This window comes from Falco biarmicus, chromosome Z (assembly GCF_023638135.1).
Source record: "Falco biarmicus isolate bFalBia1 chromosome Z, bFalBia1.pri, whole genome shotgun sequence".
Taxonomy (NCBI): domain Eukaryota; kingdom Metazoa; phylum Chordata; class Aves; order Falconiformes; family Falconidae; genus Falco; species Falco biarmicus.
Genome location: NC_079311.1, coordinates 47955079 through 47973220, shown reverse-complemented (window position 1 = coordinate 47973220; position 18142 = coordinate 47955079). Strand labels below are relative to the sequence as shown.

General features: G+C 38.6%; 1 protein-coding gene across 2 annotated transcripts in view; it reads right to left on the bottom strand.

Moving 5' to 3' along the window:
- PCSK5 (proprotein convertase subtilisin/kexin type 5) overlaps positions 1 to 18142 on the bottom strand; it is a 247790-nt gene that overhangs the window by 211473 nt on the left and 18175 nt on the right. For both annotated transcript variants that reach the window (XM_056325218.1, XM_056325216.1), the window contains exon 2: positions 9518 to 9622. In XM_056325218.1, the coding sequence (XP_056181193.1) occupies positions 9518 to 9622 (105 nt within the window). The remainder of the gene's footprint in view (positions 1 to 9517; positions 9623 to 18142) is intronic.

Genomic DNA, 18142 nt, shown 5'->3' with positions numbered 1-18142 from the left:
TGAGATAACCACCCCTAGAATTAAACATAATTTGCTTGCCTTTCAGAAGCAGGCAGACAGATGCACAAAAATGTTGATGCTTTACATCAGGAACATACATTGCTGGCAGAAAGTTTTCCAAATGCAAGAGGGAGAAAACAAAACAAAACAGAACAAAACAAACCTTTAATCCATTTCTCTATGAATATCCTGCACTATAACCACTATCATCATTATCAGATGAAGCTGGATCCCCTCAGGAAAAGGTATGTAGAAGACATTCCTAGACAGTCTGCTCCGAGATGCTCTTCTTCAAAATGTGTTTACTTTCAATCTCTCTCTCTCTCCCTCCGATATTCTGGCATTTGGCTCTGCAGGATCAGCTTCTTCCAGATGGTGCAGCTTTCCCTGGTTCAAAACTAGGATCTATCCACTTATTCCTCTTCTGACACTTTCTAAAATCCAGCAATTTTATAGCCTGGTAGCAAAACCAGCAATTTGCTATCTCTCTGCCACTTGCAATGCAAACTGACTCTAACAACAGCAAAAGCACACTTAGTATAACACAAGACCATTGCAGCTATCAGAGCTGCTGTCTTCCCTGGCAAGCTCTTAAAACACAGATTAGGAATGAAAGGACTAATTCTCCTTACCTTTTTTCAAACATTTAGTTGCCCTATCATTTTTTACCTATAAACCCACTTTGCTGGTAAAAAACACAGGACCATCCATGCACTGCTTTACTGGAACTGTAAAGAAACTCAAACATTAACACCTACTAGTATCCATGGACTAAGCACTGCCAAGCAGCTTCCTTTGTAATGCTCTGCTTTTATGTGTTTATAACTGCTATGATGAAATAGTTATCTTACAAGCTTAAATTTCCCACACATAGATTTACCTAAGTGCTTTTGCAATCATTAAGGCTGAGCAAAATGCTTTATCAGTTCCTGAATTGTGAGAGGAATTTTTTCTCTTCTTACGCTGCAAATGTATTTTCCCTGGGTTTTTTAATGTAGCATTTGCACTTTATAATTTAAAAAATCCGCACAAACCTATGTGATCTGGCTGCATATGCATTATATGTCCCTCATTAATGGTCCCACTTTGAATGAGGATGAGCACTCCCAGCTTGCATGTAGAAAGCCAACCAGGCAGATGTGCCATTAAGCAAGAAAGCAACAGCCACACGTTTAGAAATTCTGACCAAGAGGTGCTGAGAAAATGTTAACCCAGAGTGGAGAGGTTTTAAAAAGCATTTAAATAACTCAAGGTACACAAGTTTAACCCAGTACTGCCTAATTAAGTTTGCTACACAGCATGCTGCATATACCTGCATAGACTGTCAGTAAAAGTGGCTGCAATCTCCCCTAGTCCCTGCTCAAATCAATTGCCAGCTGAAAATTCCCATAGCATGCTGCCCAAATCGTTTCTCCGAACTTTACCTCCATGGCTGTGACGCTGAAGTGTCCTCTGGTGAAGCAATGGATGGACAGAGGTTTTTTCTTCCTTGTTTTTGTTATTTCACTAATGCGCAGTCAACTTGGCAATTATGATCTCCTGAAATGTTCTCATACCCACAGAATGTAAGGTAGGAACCAAAACAAGTATTCACAATGAATTATCTATACCTTAAGTACTTTTATTTTCTAAAGTAAGATGACAAATGCTAAATCCAGTGTTAAATTTGCAGTTAGGTCTAGTAAGACATTTTTCTGAATTTATCCATTGCTGGGATTAGTACTGCAGCTCCAGTAAAGGTCTTTCTGGACAAGAAAATTGTGGCCACTATCACATATCAGCAGGTTAGATTTAGGATTTAAGATACCTAAATATAGTATTTTGTTGAGGTTCCACTAGTGACCATGAAGGTAAAACATGTATAAAACTCTTTTTCCTAATCTGTCCTCAAATTCAATAAATTTAACAGGTATGTTATATTATTTATTCTTAAATTGTGAATGTAGCACTGTATAACATGCACTTTCAGAACTATTTTCTCTACAGAGGAGAAGCATCTCGTGAAGGGAGTTTTCCTCTACATCACTCCTAAAGAACATTTCTATGTATTTTTGAAGGTTCCTGAACAAATTTCTGTAACAAGATGTGGACTACAGTCACAAATATTGCCACTGATCCTAACCTCTGCTTGACACATTTATTGGAAAGAGAATGTATTTTAAGAGCAGAACACACACTATCAAGCAAAAGCCAAGGAGTCCCATTGGCACAAGCCCCAACATTACCAAGTGCAGAGGTCAAAGAACATGATTTCTCAAAAAGAAAAATCCTATGTTTTTAAAAACCTCTAAGCTAAAATCCAAGACTTATTATGTTCAAGACATACATTACTCTGCAAAATTCAGAATGGGTTCAGTTTTTTCCCCCTCTTGATAGAGTAAGTCCCTTGCAAAGCTCCAGGCCATTGCATATATGTAGGGTATTTTGCTTTTGCCTCTCCAAAACCAGAAGGCTCAAAATACATCAAATTCAAGAGACCAGTGAAATCTGCCTCATTTTGAATATTGTCTCAGAAGATTTTAACTACTTCTCTGAGAGATGTCTGAGTCCTTGCCTGCCTCTTTAGAGTCAGCTAACAACTTTCTTATTGACCATGAAGTCCACAGACCGTAATAGCAGTTCTACCACAATCCCTATAAACTGTTGAGGGCTAGAATGGGATATTGACAGTGGAATGGTCTGACACTTGGCTGCTTGCGGTAACTTGATAAAAAATGTGGGGCACTGAAGCTTCTCACAGCATACTACTGGTCAAAATCTTGACCCAACTCCTTGCTATCCTGTGATCTCTCAATTTCCCAGCCCATCTCATTACCAGCTTAAGAAAATAATGATATGAAAACAGCAAGAGAATGCAGTCCTGCTGAATAATGTTTTTTTCATTCCTCAAATAATTTGCTGCACTAATTAGGAGCCAGTTAAAACCTCTTGACTGGTCTTCAATTCTTGCCCAAAAGTTAACTGCAAGATTATCATTGCCAAGGAGTTCTGTAAAGTGACCAGAAAATTGGAATGTTCTGAAATCTACTATTTCTTTTTAATGCACATGCAATAAGTGGTATTGAGGGGACAAAACCCCTTTGAGGCATGTGCTAACAATTGGGATAATTGTGATGAAAGGGAAACGTAGGTTTAGGTAATCAAACACAGTAATTTATTTCAAGAAACACTTCCATATCCCCTGACAGTGGGCATTTTTGTTTTCTAAAATTATATCAAACTGAATTCCTACTGACCATTTTTCTGCTTTTAGTATAAAACATCAAGAGGTAATTCCACTAGGAAGCTTCAGTGATTATTTTTTGAGGCCTTCTTTAAGTACTAATAGAAAAGTCAACCATCTCACTAATATAGTAATAGAATTAGACATTAACAAAGTTTTTATTCTTCACAAATAAAACTCAGTCCCATTAGTGTTACAATTAACTTCATTAAATATTTCTATCTATTGAAGGTAAATGAAGAGAAAATACCATTGTATGACAAAATTTGCTGACTGAAAAACTGTTACCTCCTGTTACAGCAGCACTGGATTTGACCGGTACAGTACAAGGGGAAGGCCACGTACATTCACATGATACTGTCTGAACATGCTCTGTATTACACTGCTCATCTTTAGGTTACACTCACCCAAGGTTCAGCTTTGAGCTGTTTTTTGTATCATCCACAGACCAAACACTGGTGCTGAAGAGGAACACCAAATTTTAGATTGCTATACCTCGGAATAATTGGACTTTTCACCCTACCTTCTCAAGTGTTTCAGGTGTTGGGTTGGTGCAGACAAGGCACAAACCTGCTACAAAATGCAGCTGCAGTTCCACTCCATTATCGCTCTACTGACAGGGCTTTATCACTGTGGTTTTCCTCTAGGTCCAGGCATATTGTGAACTGCAGTCTAGTCCACACTGGGTCACAAGTGAAATTAAGTCTGATGCAGCCTCAACACAATAAAGTTATTCTTGTTTCCTGCTGAAGCAATGCAGATTTCTCTGGGATTTTTGCCGATAAAGAATGTCGTTTCAGCAAAAACTAATATACCAGGCACCCCTACAAGTTCAGATTTCAGTCTAAGCAAACAAAATACCAGATAACGTTGCAAAGTTTGCAACATGATGAGCAGTTAGAACAACACTAATTACAGCAGGATCTAATGCAACTCTTTGTCAGTGAACGGTAATTTCGGATCTCAAAAAGCCCTGAAAAAAGCTCCAAGTTGTAGGGCTGTATGCTCATGTTTACATGAAACTTTTTAATACTCCAGAGGCAGATGCTAAAGGTAGATGTTGCTATGCCCTCTCACACATTATGACTCAGCTCATGTTCTAACTCTTTCAGCAATAAGCTCCTTCAAAATAGGAAGTCTGACTGTTGATTTTGACTAAGCTAAAGATATAATGATTGCTTTTTGAGGCCATTTAATAGGGGCTCCACAGCAGTAAATACTGAATTACTTAATAACTGACTTAAACCTCCAGTAAAACTCTGAACATGGAAAACAGCATGACAGTTCCTATTATCTTGCAAACAAGTAGAGTAATATTGATTCTTTGTCCTCAGAGTGCTTGTACGGATTATGGCTACCCAGCCAGACATCAGTAACTCACCTGGTCCCAGTGTTTAACTGTTGTATTATTCTATTTGGCTAACAAAATCTTTTTGTTCACTAACGAGGTTTAACAACTGAACACTTAGTATTACCAATATGAAACAAAACATTACCCATAAGAACATTCTCATCTGAATTTCTCTAAGCTCTAAAGTCCACGATGCTGGCTTTTAAAAGCCTGGGTTTTTAATACCGTAATAACAGTCTTCATTCCTGCTGAATTTGTGCCCCCTACATTAAATCCAAATTGTTTGAAGCTTTTGCTCCTTACTGCAAGACTGAAACATTTAAATTCATAAATAATTGGAAAATACAAGTTGACAACAATCTTACTGCTGAGAATTTTAACCCTCCTCTCTATTTGCAATTAACAGTCTGATCCAGAGTGATCAAATGTATGTTTCCCAAAGGCACACTCCACAGGTAGCAACATACACCTTGCCAAAGCAAGACCATCACCTTGTGGTGAAATCCATCTTTCCCCCTACTCTTTAGACAGCTATCTCCCGTATCAACCCAGGGTATTATTTAGCAATATGAACTGGTATAACTTCATGTTCAAGCAACATGATGAAACATGTACTCGTGGCTGCTACAGCTCTGCTCCCCTCTGCCTTCTTATGATCATCTCCAATGTCCTACCAGTAATAAGGACAGGATTCTGGCATTACTCTCCTATCCTCTGAAGACAGTCTAGATGATTTGGTGTTGTCTCATCAAAGATATGCTTGCCAGCACTTTATGTGCTGCTACCACCAGTTCCATTCAGCAAAGGTAAGAATCACCCATGAACACAGTACTAAGATTTTTTTTTATCACCACATCATACAGATCTGCTCTCTGTGTGTGGTTAGATCAGGCTGGATAAAATGTAAATGACTGGAGTAACGTCTCCCCAGGTATTCTCCTCCTGAAGCAGAGGGGACAAAAGCATAACACTTCTGCAAAATCCTGCTCAAGCAGAGTATCTTGCTGGAATTAGGTAGCTTTACTCCTTATTTCAGGAAGTGAGACTGGAAATCTTTCAGTTTCTAAAAGATAAGTGAACCTGACCCATCAACCAGGAGTTGAACACCAAATAAAAACTACCTGAAATTAATGAAAATTTTAAAAAGATGAGATAACATCTTAGTTGAGATTGAGAAACAAACACTAATGTTGTTACATGTTTTCCCCGTTAGTAAACGTGACACTTTACAGGAACATGAATTATTAATTCTACATTTTTGAGCATTGTTGTGGGCCACATGTCTCTTTTGGATCTCTGTGATAGAAAGCACTGAATTCACAAGTGAAAGGTAACAAACTTCAGTTCAGATGTTCAACAATTTTAATATATTATCAATCTTAAAGCTGCCTTTTATTACCTTAAGAATTGTGTTCTTCTATGATTATTGCTTTGTCATTCATGATGCTTGATTCTGTGGCATATTTTTTGCCATATGAGCCACAAATTTCGTTATCATAGTCCTACACTACAAACTTTGTCTCACATAACAGTTCAGTATAAAAAGACAGCTTTCTCATCTGTATTGTCCATTTAACTTCTATGTATTATTGTCATGCATAGGTGCTTCAACTCTGACATTTCAATGGAACTGCAATCTCTTCAGTGACAAAAAAGATCCATTTCATTTTCCTAATGCTTTGTATTGATATAAAGTCTACTTACAGACTGAGGTTGCAATCATTCCTTGCAATTTTTCCTACTCTGTGACTTCATTTCACCACTCCGGCACACCCGGAGGTGCACCACAGCTCTTTATTCCCAACCCTGGAAGTGTTGTAATAGTCTGATTTCAATAGAGGGCCTACCAGCAATAAACTCAACTGTTTAATAGTTGAATTAGAGCCTCACGATACCTTTCAGCTATGGACTGATTCTGTCCATATTCCCACATCCTTTTCACTCCTGTGCCAATTGTTTCATGCATTGTAGCATCACGAAAATAACTTTGCTGAGCAAACTCTATGGAGCTAAAAGAGGCTTTCAATTCACAGTATGGTGCTTTCATTGACCCCTGCCAAAGGCCAACCACATACAGCACATCAGCTGGAGAGACCGGAAACCTCTGTAATAGATTTCATTCAATGCTTAGCTTTGATGCATATTACTAATCTCTGTTTTGAATCTACAAACCTCTCTCACTTCTTTGTTTTTCTACCAACACTTAGGAAACACCACGTAACTATACACAGGCCTGGAAAAGATGCTGTGGATAAAGTTATATCTCAAATTTTCTTAATGAGAATCTATGTCAAGGACATTAAAGCCTCATTTGGGCATCTCTTCCTAAAACTACTTAAACCATTTCATCTCTAAATGACAACATGTAGCATTGCTAGGCAAGGATGTGGAAGATAATGGACAAAATTGTATTACACTGCGTATCTTTTCTTTTCATCTAAATACAGAGCAATGTTTGGTTAATGCTGAAAAAATTGTCAAAATGTGTAATCCACATGTTTATGTTCCCTGTTGGATCTATTCATATTGTTCATAACAGTGTCAAGAGGCTTTTCCAGAAGAAAAAAAATCAAGTCGAAGACTTCAAAACAATTCATTAATTGAAATCCACAATAGTGAGATTTTACATTTCCTGTATAACTTTCCCTGTGCATTCACACAGTGAAATCAAATACTATCCACACAAGTAGTTTAGATATATCAGATTTCATAATGGCTGTTCCATTATATGCAGGTCATTTACATAATGAATCACCACTCAATAAAAATTCCATCATTTAAAATTTCATAGAGGAGCAAATTACTGATCCACATCAAAAGCAAGCACAGATCAAGTTAATTGTGTATGCATGTTACATGGAGAGGATTTTAAGCATTAAGTGAACTACCATTAAGTGATTTGGAAAGTAAAGAAACCTCAGTGTTCCTTTGTTCACAAATACACATACAATCTAATCTGCAGCAAATATTGGCATTAGATACAATCACACTCATAAATATCACAGCATATAGTACTGGTCCTTTAAAAATCTCACAGCTGTGCAATGTACCTTATTTAAGATTAAACCTTTTGTTCTAAAAGGTCCAGCTTACATAATAAAATTAAACTTCCAGTCTGCTTTAATAATTATTAAATGTTATACAGACTGAGGAAAAACTGGCCTTTATTCTATAAATACATACCTGTATATTGGCATATCTGCAGCCACACAAGAATTCCCAAGCCCATATTCAGTGGAGTAGTCACAAAGTCAACCACAAACGCTTTTGCCAGATCTAGATATTAGACCATTGGCTTATCTTTGTATACAGAATCCTTAACAGGGTTGAGTACCTTGCGGAACCCTCACTAGCGCTTCTTAGTACTAAAGTCATATTCAACAATGATTCAGAAATTCTGTACCAGCAGCAGCACAGATTGCAGACAAGACCTAAATGGCCTAACATGGGAAGTGCTGGAAAATAAATGATGGCTCTGATTTTCTGCTGTGCTCTGCCTTAGAGTCTCCCATGATTCTGGCCAGAGTAGTCTGGGCTGGCTGCCAGAGGTGAAGAAAGGGTATCTGGAAGCTGGGTGTAACACAAAAGTTTACAGTGGTATGTGCACATGAACTTGTGCATTTGTGTGTAAATTGCGCTACCTCTGCACACAAGACTGTGAACTAATGCAAATGTGAACATTTTCCCTTCCCATTGCAGTATCACCTATTGCAAGTGCAGTGAGGGTTGTTTGAATGATGGGTCTCAGCACTTGTGGGAACAGAGGTTTGGGCTCTGATCATTTTCATGCTAATCCGCAAAATGCGCTGCTCAGCAGAGCTGCTCATGCCCTTGAAGGGTTATGCAGTTCAGCTCTATCAACACAGGGGTGAACTATTTTGTGTATACTTCCCTACCTAGTCTTGTCCCTTCCTCAACAGCGACTTCATCCCTAAATGACTATCCAGACTGCAGAGCTATTCATGTGTGATGCTCAACTTTTACACTGTACATCTACAGTATCAAACTGTCTTTTGTTGATAACTTTTACTTCTCAAAAATTACTTGTCAAGTAAAACCTGACAAATCCTTCACAGACAATGGTCATCATCCAAGGACTTAAAAAAAGCTTGACTCTGTTATCACCACCGAAAAACACCAGGGACTTGGGGGGTTGTTGGCGAGAGTGGGTTACATGAAGACCATAAAAGAGCTAATGGGATCTTCTCCAAACATCCTTTCTAAAAGAAAAGCACAGGAAATTAAATTCTAAAGCCAGTGATGAAGCTACTAACCACTGAAATTAAAGGATTAAAACAGAAGTGTGACTTGGGTACATACATCAGGCAATACTAAACTATAAATCAATAATTAAATTATTTTGATAATTTAATATCAATAATGATAATTTGATATATATATAAATATATACTAGTATAGTATATACTCCAAAGATATGACACCATTTTTCAAACAGATCTTAAAATTAAGATCGGTAACAGCTACCAAAAGGACCACAGAAAAGAACATTCTTATTTTAATCCCTCACACACCAAGTCCAGAAAAAGATCAGAAAAAAACAAGAGAAACTTTCCATTGAACATCATACCATCCCACAATGCTCGTCTTCATTCTGAAAGCTGGTTGATTTACAGAAGGAGATCTACAGATACGAATGTTACACATGTGGTTTTGCAGAGAAGCACAGCACAGTGATTAGTTCATTAACAAAATTCCTGTACTCCTCCATGAATAATGTTGGACCTTATGTTCCAAGAATAGCACATACTTAATAGCATGGTATCGTCTTTGTTTTGTTTTAATGAGAAGCAGAACCTTAGCGAACAGATCGTGTGTCACTTCTTGTAACACTATATGTCATTCAGGTGAATGTCCTCTGGTATGATATTGCATATAAAAAATGCAAAGGCTTTTGCCTCAGACACGTTTGTGGATTTTCTTACCTTTGGTTCCATTGAAATGAAGCTGTGGGTACCTCTACTTGAGAGAACTGACCTTTTAATTGTTTTACTATGGTAGAAGTGGTAGTAATCCTTCAGCGTTCCAATCTGTATGGGGAGAGAAGAAAAAAAGGAGAGGAAGATTCAATTTATGGAAACCAGTTTTCTGGTTTTAATTTCTGAAAGTCTATAAATTATGCAATTTCCTGCGTGCTGAAATGTTACTTGAACCCACTGATCATCTTTCAAAAGAAGGACATATGATATGAAATGGATGGAGTGTCCTTGAGGCAGTAACTGCATAACCAAAGATTGTAATTGAGCTGCTTAGTCTGGCTGTATCTACTTTTTTAATGTTTAATTTATATGCAGTACTTTAAGTAATTCTATATCAAACTATACCCAAACTGTCTTCAAATGGCAAGTATAAAAATCATCAAATGGCTATACGGTTATTAAAAAGCATTCCATCTAGTTTGCTTAAGGAAATGTACTGTAAAATGCACTAGATTTGGTTATTTATATAATTAAATTATAAAAAGGATGTTCGCAGCATCAGACTATGAAACAGGAATAGGCTTCTCTTTCTGCAAGAAAGTAGTAGAAGAAAGATGGAAATGGTAACTTCACAGGGTAATGACTAGCTCAAAGTACAAAATCAGGACGTGCAATTTCCAAACTTCACAATGGTACAATAAAAATGCTTCTTATTCATCCCATCAGTACAGAGCAGCAATGTAAGTATTAAACTAAGACAGCATTCACAATTTGACAACTAAATTTTCCTTTCCAGTCATTAATATCTAAACATTTTAATTTGAAACTTTAGTTTCATGCACCTATAAACAAACATTCAGTCTTTAAGGAGAACGTCTCTCCAACTTGTTTGGAATTTGACCTTCTATTGCACTGCAAATCTTGTAAGACACTTAAGAATTCAGTTAAAAGTTCTTTATCAATGAGCAAAAAAGGGACAATTGAGCTTACTGTAATTTCAAGCTGAAACTCAAAGTGACCACAGAAAACAGGCTTGGTTTTGCAAATAAATGTGAATGGAATCACAAGAGAGGATGGAGCAACAATTGAAAACTCCAATCTTTAAAAAAAAACAGTATTCTGAATTTGCATCTATAAGCACACACATGTAGGAAACTTGAGAGTCCAACAGCAAAGGTTCAAAGAGGACTGGAAATAAGTCACTGAAAACCTCCAAGAATATGCTTTTAGAATATTAGAAAACAAAAAACTTCAGAAAATATCAAAGTAGACTAAGAAGAAATATTGATAGAAAATTAGTACCCTCAAGGAGAGCTTTAATATTTTACCTTAAAATATAAATATGTAAACAGCACAGGGAATGAAGTAGAACCTTTTTTTTTTTAGGGGGGGGGGGGGGGGGCGGGACGGTGGGGTGGTGGGGTGTGGGACAAACCAATTGAAATGAATTCACCTAATGGGGAAAACCGCAACAGGGTCCAAGGTATTAACCCCAGTCTGTACAGTTGGTCCATCAATATCTTCATTTCAGAAAGAAAGACATGTTTAGTTTAAGTCAAGTACTGAAACATTCCATAAAACTGAGTTAGTTTATCAAAAATTGAATAGGAATTGGTTTGACTAAGCCTAATTAAAGTATCTTAGCACTGCGATAATAATTTTCATGCTGCCTTCTCTCTGAAAGGCAACACGAGCTGAAGTGGTGCAACTCTGTAGCATGGATGAGCCCAGACTCACATCTCCATGTGCATGCCCGTGAATAAACCCTCCTTAAACATATATGGGAAAGTCTTCTTGTGGACACTTCAAAAAGCTGCAGGACCCTAGGCCTTCTGGGGAGGTCCCTGCTGACTGGGAGCTAGCCAGTGTTATTCTAATCTACAAAAAGAGCATGAGGGATGACCCAGGGAACTACAGACCTGTTAGTCTAACCTCAGTTCCTGGAAAAATTACGGAGAAGATTGTACTGGGTGCCTCTGAAAGCCATTTAAGGGACAGTGCAGTCATTGGGCACAGTCAACATGGGTTCACGAAGTAAAAGTCCTGTTTAACTAATTTCATATCCTTCGATGATAAGGTCACCCACCCAGTGGGTAAAGGGAAAGTGGTGGATGTAGTTTTTCTGGATTTTAGTGAGGCTTTTAATGCTGTCCCTCACAGCACCCTCTGGACAAGCTGTCCCACTGCGAGATGAGCAGGTTCACGGTGCACTGGGTGAGGAACTGGCTGAATGCCAGGGCTCAGAGGGCTGCAGTGGATGGGGCTCCGTCTGGCTGGTGACCGGTCAACAGTGCTGTTCCTCAGGGTTCCGTTCTAGGGATTGAACCGTTCTGTTCAATACATTTATCAACTGTCTGGATCCAGGAGTTGAACGCACCATTAGTAAATTTGTCAATGATAGTCAGCTGGGAAGTGCTGCTGACTGTCTTGAGGGACAAGAGACCTTGCAGAGGGATCTGAATAGACTGGAACATTGAGCAAGGATTAAAGGCATGAAATTTCACAAATGCAAGTGCTGGATTCGGCATGTGGGATGGAGTAATGCCAGGCACAAGCACAGGCTGGGAGAGGAGTGGCTGGAGAGCAGCCCTGCAGCAAGGGGACCGGCGGTGCTGGTGGGCATTAAGCTCACTTGGGTCAGCAGCGTGCCCTGGCAGCCAGGAGGACAAACCGCGTCCTGGGGGGCACCAAACACGCCGTAACCAGCCGGTCAGAAGGGGGGATTATCCCGCTGCATTCAGCGCTGGTGCAGCCTGACCTTGGGTACTGTGTGCAGTTCTGGGCCCCGCAATTTAGGAAGGGTGTGAAGGTCCTTGAATGCACCCAGAGGAGGGCAACAGAGCTGGAGGGAAGGGCTGCAAGGAGTGTCCTATGAGGAGCGTCTGAGGACGTTGGGCTTGTCTGGTTTGGGGAGAAGGAGCTTGAGGGGCAATCTCATTGCTCTCTACAGCTTCCTGAGGCAGGGAACTGGAGAGAGAGCTGTTGATCTCTTCTCCCTGGGATCCAATGACAGGACACATGGAAATGATTCAAAGCTGCACCAGGGAAGGTTTAGACTGGGCATTAGGAACTATTTCTTTACCAAGAGGGTTCAAAACCTGTCAGTGTTTAAGAGGTATTTGGACAATGCCTTTAATAACATACTTGGTCAGCCCTGAATGGTTGGGCAGTTGGAATAGATGATCACTGTAGGTCCCTTCCAACTGAGTCTACTCTATTCTGTTGCATCACTTTTGACTACATTAACTAGAGTTTATTCTGAGTTTAACAGCCTGTAGAACATTGAATGTCCCTTAGCATCAGGTTAGTGTTGCACCCTTTTAAAATTATTATTTATACCAACCATTGAAATTTAGTGCCAGGTTTACCATCAGTTCAGGCGATGGCATGCTTCCCCCTGAGACAAATGGATGTAATCATTTCCCAGACATTTCCTGGATTCATCAGTAGCCTCAAACAGCGTAAAAGTGCTAACTACTGAAAAGTGATACTAGTCTTGCTCCTTAAGTCCTCAGAGACCAGTAAAGTGCATATTCACCATACCAGAGTACTCTACAAAGGTTACAGACCTTTTATGGACCTTGCTGTCTTCAGGGTGAATTAGAAACCTACTGCTCTGTGTGTGTGTGTACATTTGTGTGTGTGCATCCACAAAAGCACACATATTATTGAAAAGTCACAGTTCAAGCAGGTTAACTGTATTTTACCACTGCACAGAACTCCATAAAGAGAAAGGTCATATTTTAGAGGAAATAAACATCTGTCTTGTTTTGTGTTACACATATCTTAATATCACCCAGTTCTGTGCCTTTTCTTGCACTAGTTTGAGGATTTTATTTACTAATGATAAACTCTAGCTGACCCCTCTGAGGGCATCCAAAACAGCAAATCTGGGAGATGACCTAATTGCACTCCTGGAGGTCCTACAGTTTAACAGCACTAGCCACCCACAGAAGAGACTAGAAGGGGACTGGCATGCTCTAGCTTCCAGCCAAAGGGGGACAGCCTGAAGCTTTGTAACACTTGGCAGCTGTACTCCCTCTGAGACCCTGAGGGGCTGAGGAGACAGAATTAAGGCCTTAGAATGAAGTGTGCTAATTGTTACACCATGTCTTCTAGGCAGCATCAGTTTTCAGATAATTATTAATAATAACAATTAATTAAAATTGTGAGATCTACAGCTTTAGTTCTTAACTTTAAATGGAATAAAAGGAACTCAAATCTTTTAAATGGAATTTAATGCATATTGACTAACTGCCAGTACCTCTCACAGCAAGGTAACACCAGCGTTATTAAAAATTTTATTGCCCTCTTTTCCCTTAATGGGAATTTACTTAGACCTTCCAAATCCTTGGACCACTTGGAGAACAGTAAAACCATGGAAATATAGCATGATAAAACTTATCATTATGGATGTTCTTGTTAAATTGGTTTTTATACTTTTAACTACCGGGTCTCAGAGGCACTCTCAGAGGAAAAGCAATGCGAAGACAGAAACAACAGACTGCAGAGCAAACTACCTTAGAGACTGATGGTAATTTAACTGTTTTATCCTTGGCAAATCTTTGTAATCTCCTTTCTGACCTGGAGGATGTGATTTCTTTAAAAACAAATAGAGAAACATTCCTGAGGAATTGCTTGGCCAAAAGCAGAGAGAATGGATGGTGGGGGCAGGGGAGACTCCCTCTTTTTGGTAGTAATCCTCATCACTGAAGGTTTTTAATAGATATATACATACATTTTAATAGTACCATACTATATTTATTCAAGGATGAAATAATTCCTGGAGGCAACAATCCTACTATATCACAGTGAAATCCCAGAAAATGAAAGCATCTGCATATTTACATTATTTTTACATTTATTAGGTCTTACTTTCTATTTAAGGTTGAGAAAATGTGTGAATTTTAAAGATAACATGAAACAAGACCAAAATTTTTAGGCTTGTCCTTGGAAAATATTTCTTCTATATGTAATTTTATAGTCTAAGGCAATATTAAGATATCTTAGGACATAATTACCAAATGAATTAATCTACATCTGCATTGTGTCCCCATAAACCCTGTATGGAAATACAAATGCTAAAGCTGCCTGTTAAATATATGTGTATGATCATCAAACTGACATATTTGACTATGGTCTGAAACTACAGCTGAAACTTCCATGTAGCCAAACATGAGCAGGGAATTTGTTCAAGCTAATGGGAAGGAACCCAAGAGATGCTTTCCCAACAGTTTCTTAACTAGTACAGAAACCTTTAAGAAAAGGATAGTACACTTCTCCCAGTGGGCTAAACGGAAACCAATATGCTGTTGATTTGGTGAATTGGTGGATATATTGTAAGGATCCCTGTTTCTCCAGTCTTTAATAACTTTGGTCCTAAATGGATTGGGAAAGGAAGGCAGATCAGGTCCAAACCTGCTTCTGAACTCCACAAGATGCTAGAAGAGCCAAAGAAGCACAGATCTGCTACCCCTGTGCAGACCTGGAACATAAACCATCATAAATAGGTGTAACAATGTATTTCACATGGGGCTGAAGATCTGACCCTTCACTTCTTTCTGAAATGCAACAGATTTCAAAAGCACTGAAGTCCTTGACAGAAGGAAATACCAAGAACAGAGAGATGAAGAAAGTTTATCAGGTCTACTGTCATTTCTCTTTGACAAAATCACTTCAATTATATTTCAAATTTTAAAATGTTGTCACATTATACAAAGTACACGGGAATGATGTTTCAGAGCAAAAATGAAAATGTTTCAGTCTGAAAAGTTCTAAACAGAATGTGTTGGTACTACCAGAGCTTCCCCGCATTAAATGCCAGTGAAGCCAACCTAGTATCACAAAGCATTTTGACAGAACCAAATACTGACACAGGTTACAATACTACTTAAGCTCCTTCAACACACACCACTCTGTAATGAACATAAGGGAGGTGAGCCCATAGCCCTTAATTCCGATCTCTGTGGGCCCCTCATTATCCATGGGCGAAGACAAGTTCATTGATACTACAGAAAACACTCACTCCCTTCTAACGTCCCTCCGGACTTGGCAACTGTTAAATATCTTAAAACCAGTGTTCTGATCTCAGCATGCAGGGGCAAGAAAGCCCGGTAGAGGCTGTTGTTCATTGACCTTCTCAAATTAAAGCACCTATATCTGGAAAGGGAATGTTCATCCAAGACCTGGAACCTGGACTTGACTTGTATTACAAGCAGCAAAACTGTACTGGAGATTTTGGGGGATGGTTTTTTTTCCCTGTAAGATACTGCAATAACGACCATACTTCCCTAACCTCCAGCTAGCTATCTTGCTCAAAAACCTCCTTGTTGGGTCAGCACTGACAGATCCTCATCACGCGGAAGCTAGAGGAACATCTGCCATGAGGACAGATGCAGAGCTGCTCCGCCATCTTACCTGCAGACTGAGGTGGGGGCTCTTTCTCTCTCAAATATGCCCTGTAATCAAAAGCTTTTTTAATTGGTTTTTTGGGGGGGTTTTTGGGTTTTGGGGTTTTTTTTGTCATCAGAATGGGGAATTTCACCTACTACGTGTAATTCACAAGAAATAATAGCAAGTTTAGCCCATATATGGCACAATGCAGTGAAATGCAAGATTATACCACTTTCAGTTTTGGACAATTTAGGGCTGCCACAAAGATCAGTTTCTGAAATAATTAGGAAAGAGCAGCACAGGCGGTCTGGACCTTACTCAGCTTGAAACCTAAAATTCCAAATGTTAGGAAGAGGACTCTATCCAAATACCTAAGCTCTCTGCTAGTCCCCTGTTGGTGTGATATCCTACACTACCCTGCATGAGAAAATAGCTTCTTGGATTGCTACAGGCAGATAACATTAAAAAAAAAGCTGAAACCACAAGCACTACTGAACACGATGGTCTTGAGCTGCAGCAGCAAGATAATCCTACTCTGTCTAAAGGATGGAAATAATTTCTAAAGGATGGAAATAAGAAATGTTTAGTCTCTTTATTACAGAGGCTCTGAATCTGTATGTTACAGGAATATCCACCAAATGAGAGAAAAAAGTGCACTTTTAATGTGCCCAAACTTAACTAAAAGAACTCAAAGCAACAGCAGAACCAAGGTGATGTGGGTATGAACACTGATTGTCACCTCAGGTGCAACCCAGACTACTCTGAAAGCTTGAATTCCAGCTACACTCAATGCCTGAGTAACCCTTTTCTTGGCTCTATTTTAAGACCAATTAGCTAACAGAAACTCAACAGGCCAAGTTGTGAAAACACCTATGTGCTCGAGGTAGCAACAGCCTAACTTGCCAGTTCATATCTTGGCTTCTCTCACATTCCTTTCTCTTCAGGTTTGTTTTAAAGAGAACTGATATGTCTGCAGAGTGAACCTGGTCTTGGCCTTTAATGCACCCTTCCTTCTCGAAATATTTTTTGAGTCTCCTAGATGGAAAAAACCTATACCATAATCAAGAGTTCATGCTCAGTTTGTTAGATCTTTGGTCTAGAGGACAGGACAGTTCAGTTGGGGAAAGGAGATTCCCCTCTGAACCACCTGCATATGGAAGATAAAAAAAACTCCCAAACAGGAAGATCAATCAAACTACATGGCTATTACAGCTGGCTAACACAGCAGAAACATTACAGTTTCCATAGAAAGAAATGAGGTTGTATCTTTTCACATGGTAGAAACATGCTAACACTTCACCACCACATTACCACTTCAACCTTGACATTCGCTCTCCTGTTTAAATGGGAGGAAAACATATCCCCTTACCGAATTAACATACGACACTCCAGACTTTCTTTTGAATTTTCCCTTTGTGTTTCAGCTATTTGAATGGAGAAATTTTCTTTGGGCATTCACCTTGAGCTAGGAAAGTACAGTATGGCTTTTTAAACAGTTGATGTCAAAAATTACTAACAGAGCCATTAAAATAATACAGATCTGCATTATGTTCTTTCAAATAATGTCACTGCTGTTGCTTACACACTGCTGTATTTTGCTTTAAAAATATAGTGTGTTAAGTCACTGGAAAATAAAAATAAGCTCTCTAGTCTTTTAATTTTTCATGTGCTTTTGTCAGTAGGATAAAAAAGTAACAATATCCCGAAGTCAATTATAATTCCTGATATCATTCTGATTTGGTATCAAGGCTGATAACTTGATTTTCAAAGTAACTTTGTAAATATTTTAAATATATTATAAAATATACTCAGCAATTTAAAAGAAATTAAGTTTCCCCTGAGACTGGTAATTGGCCTATGACTTTTACAAAGTTCAAGTAAATTGGCAAAAGCTTCCTAGATCCTACCTTCCACATACAAGTTACTTTGTACAGTGGCATTTTGAAACAAATATGAAATTCTGCTTTTTGAGATTTCAGTACTCTAGAGGTCTCTTGGTAACCTTATTTAACATGTGCAATTACTTGGAAAAAAAGATAAAAACCCTAATAACCTGAAATAACTACAAAAATTGTTTTGCTTCATCAAAAAAATGAATGTTTTGTCATGTAACACAAATAAGTTTTATTACAACTGTCTTTGCAAGAATGGGAAAGCATTAAGTCAAAAAAGAGGTCACAGGTCTCAGGAGATAATACAAACTTAGATATTAGAAAGATATAAATTAGAACTGTATCA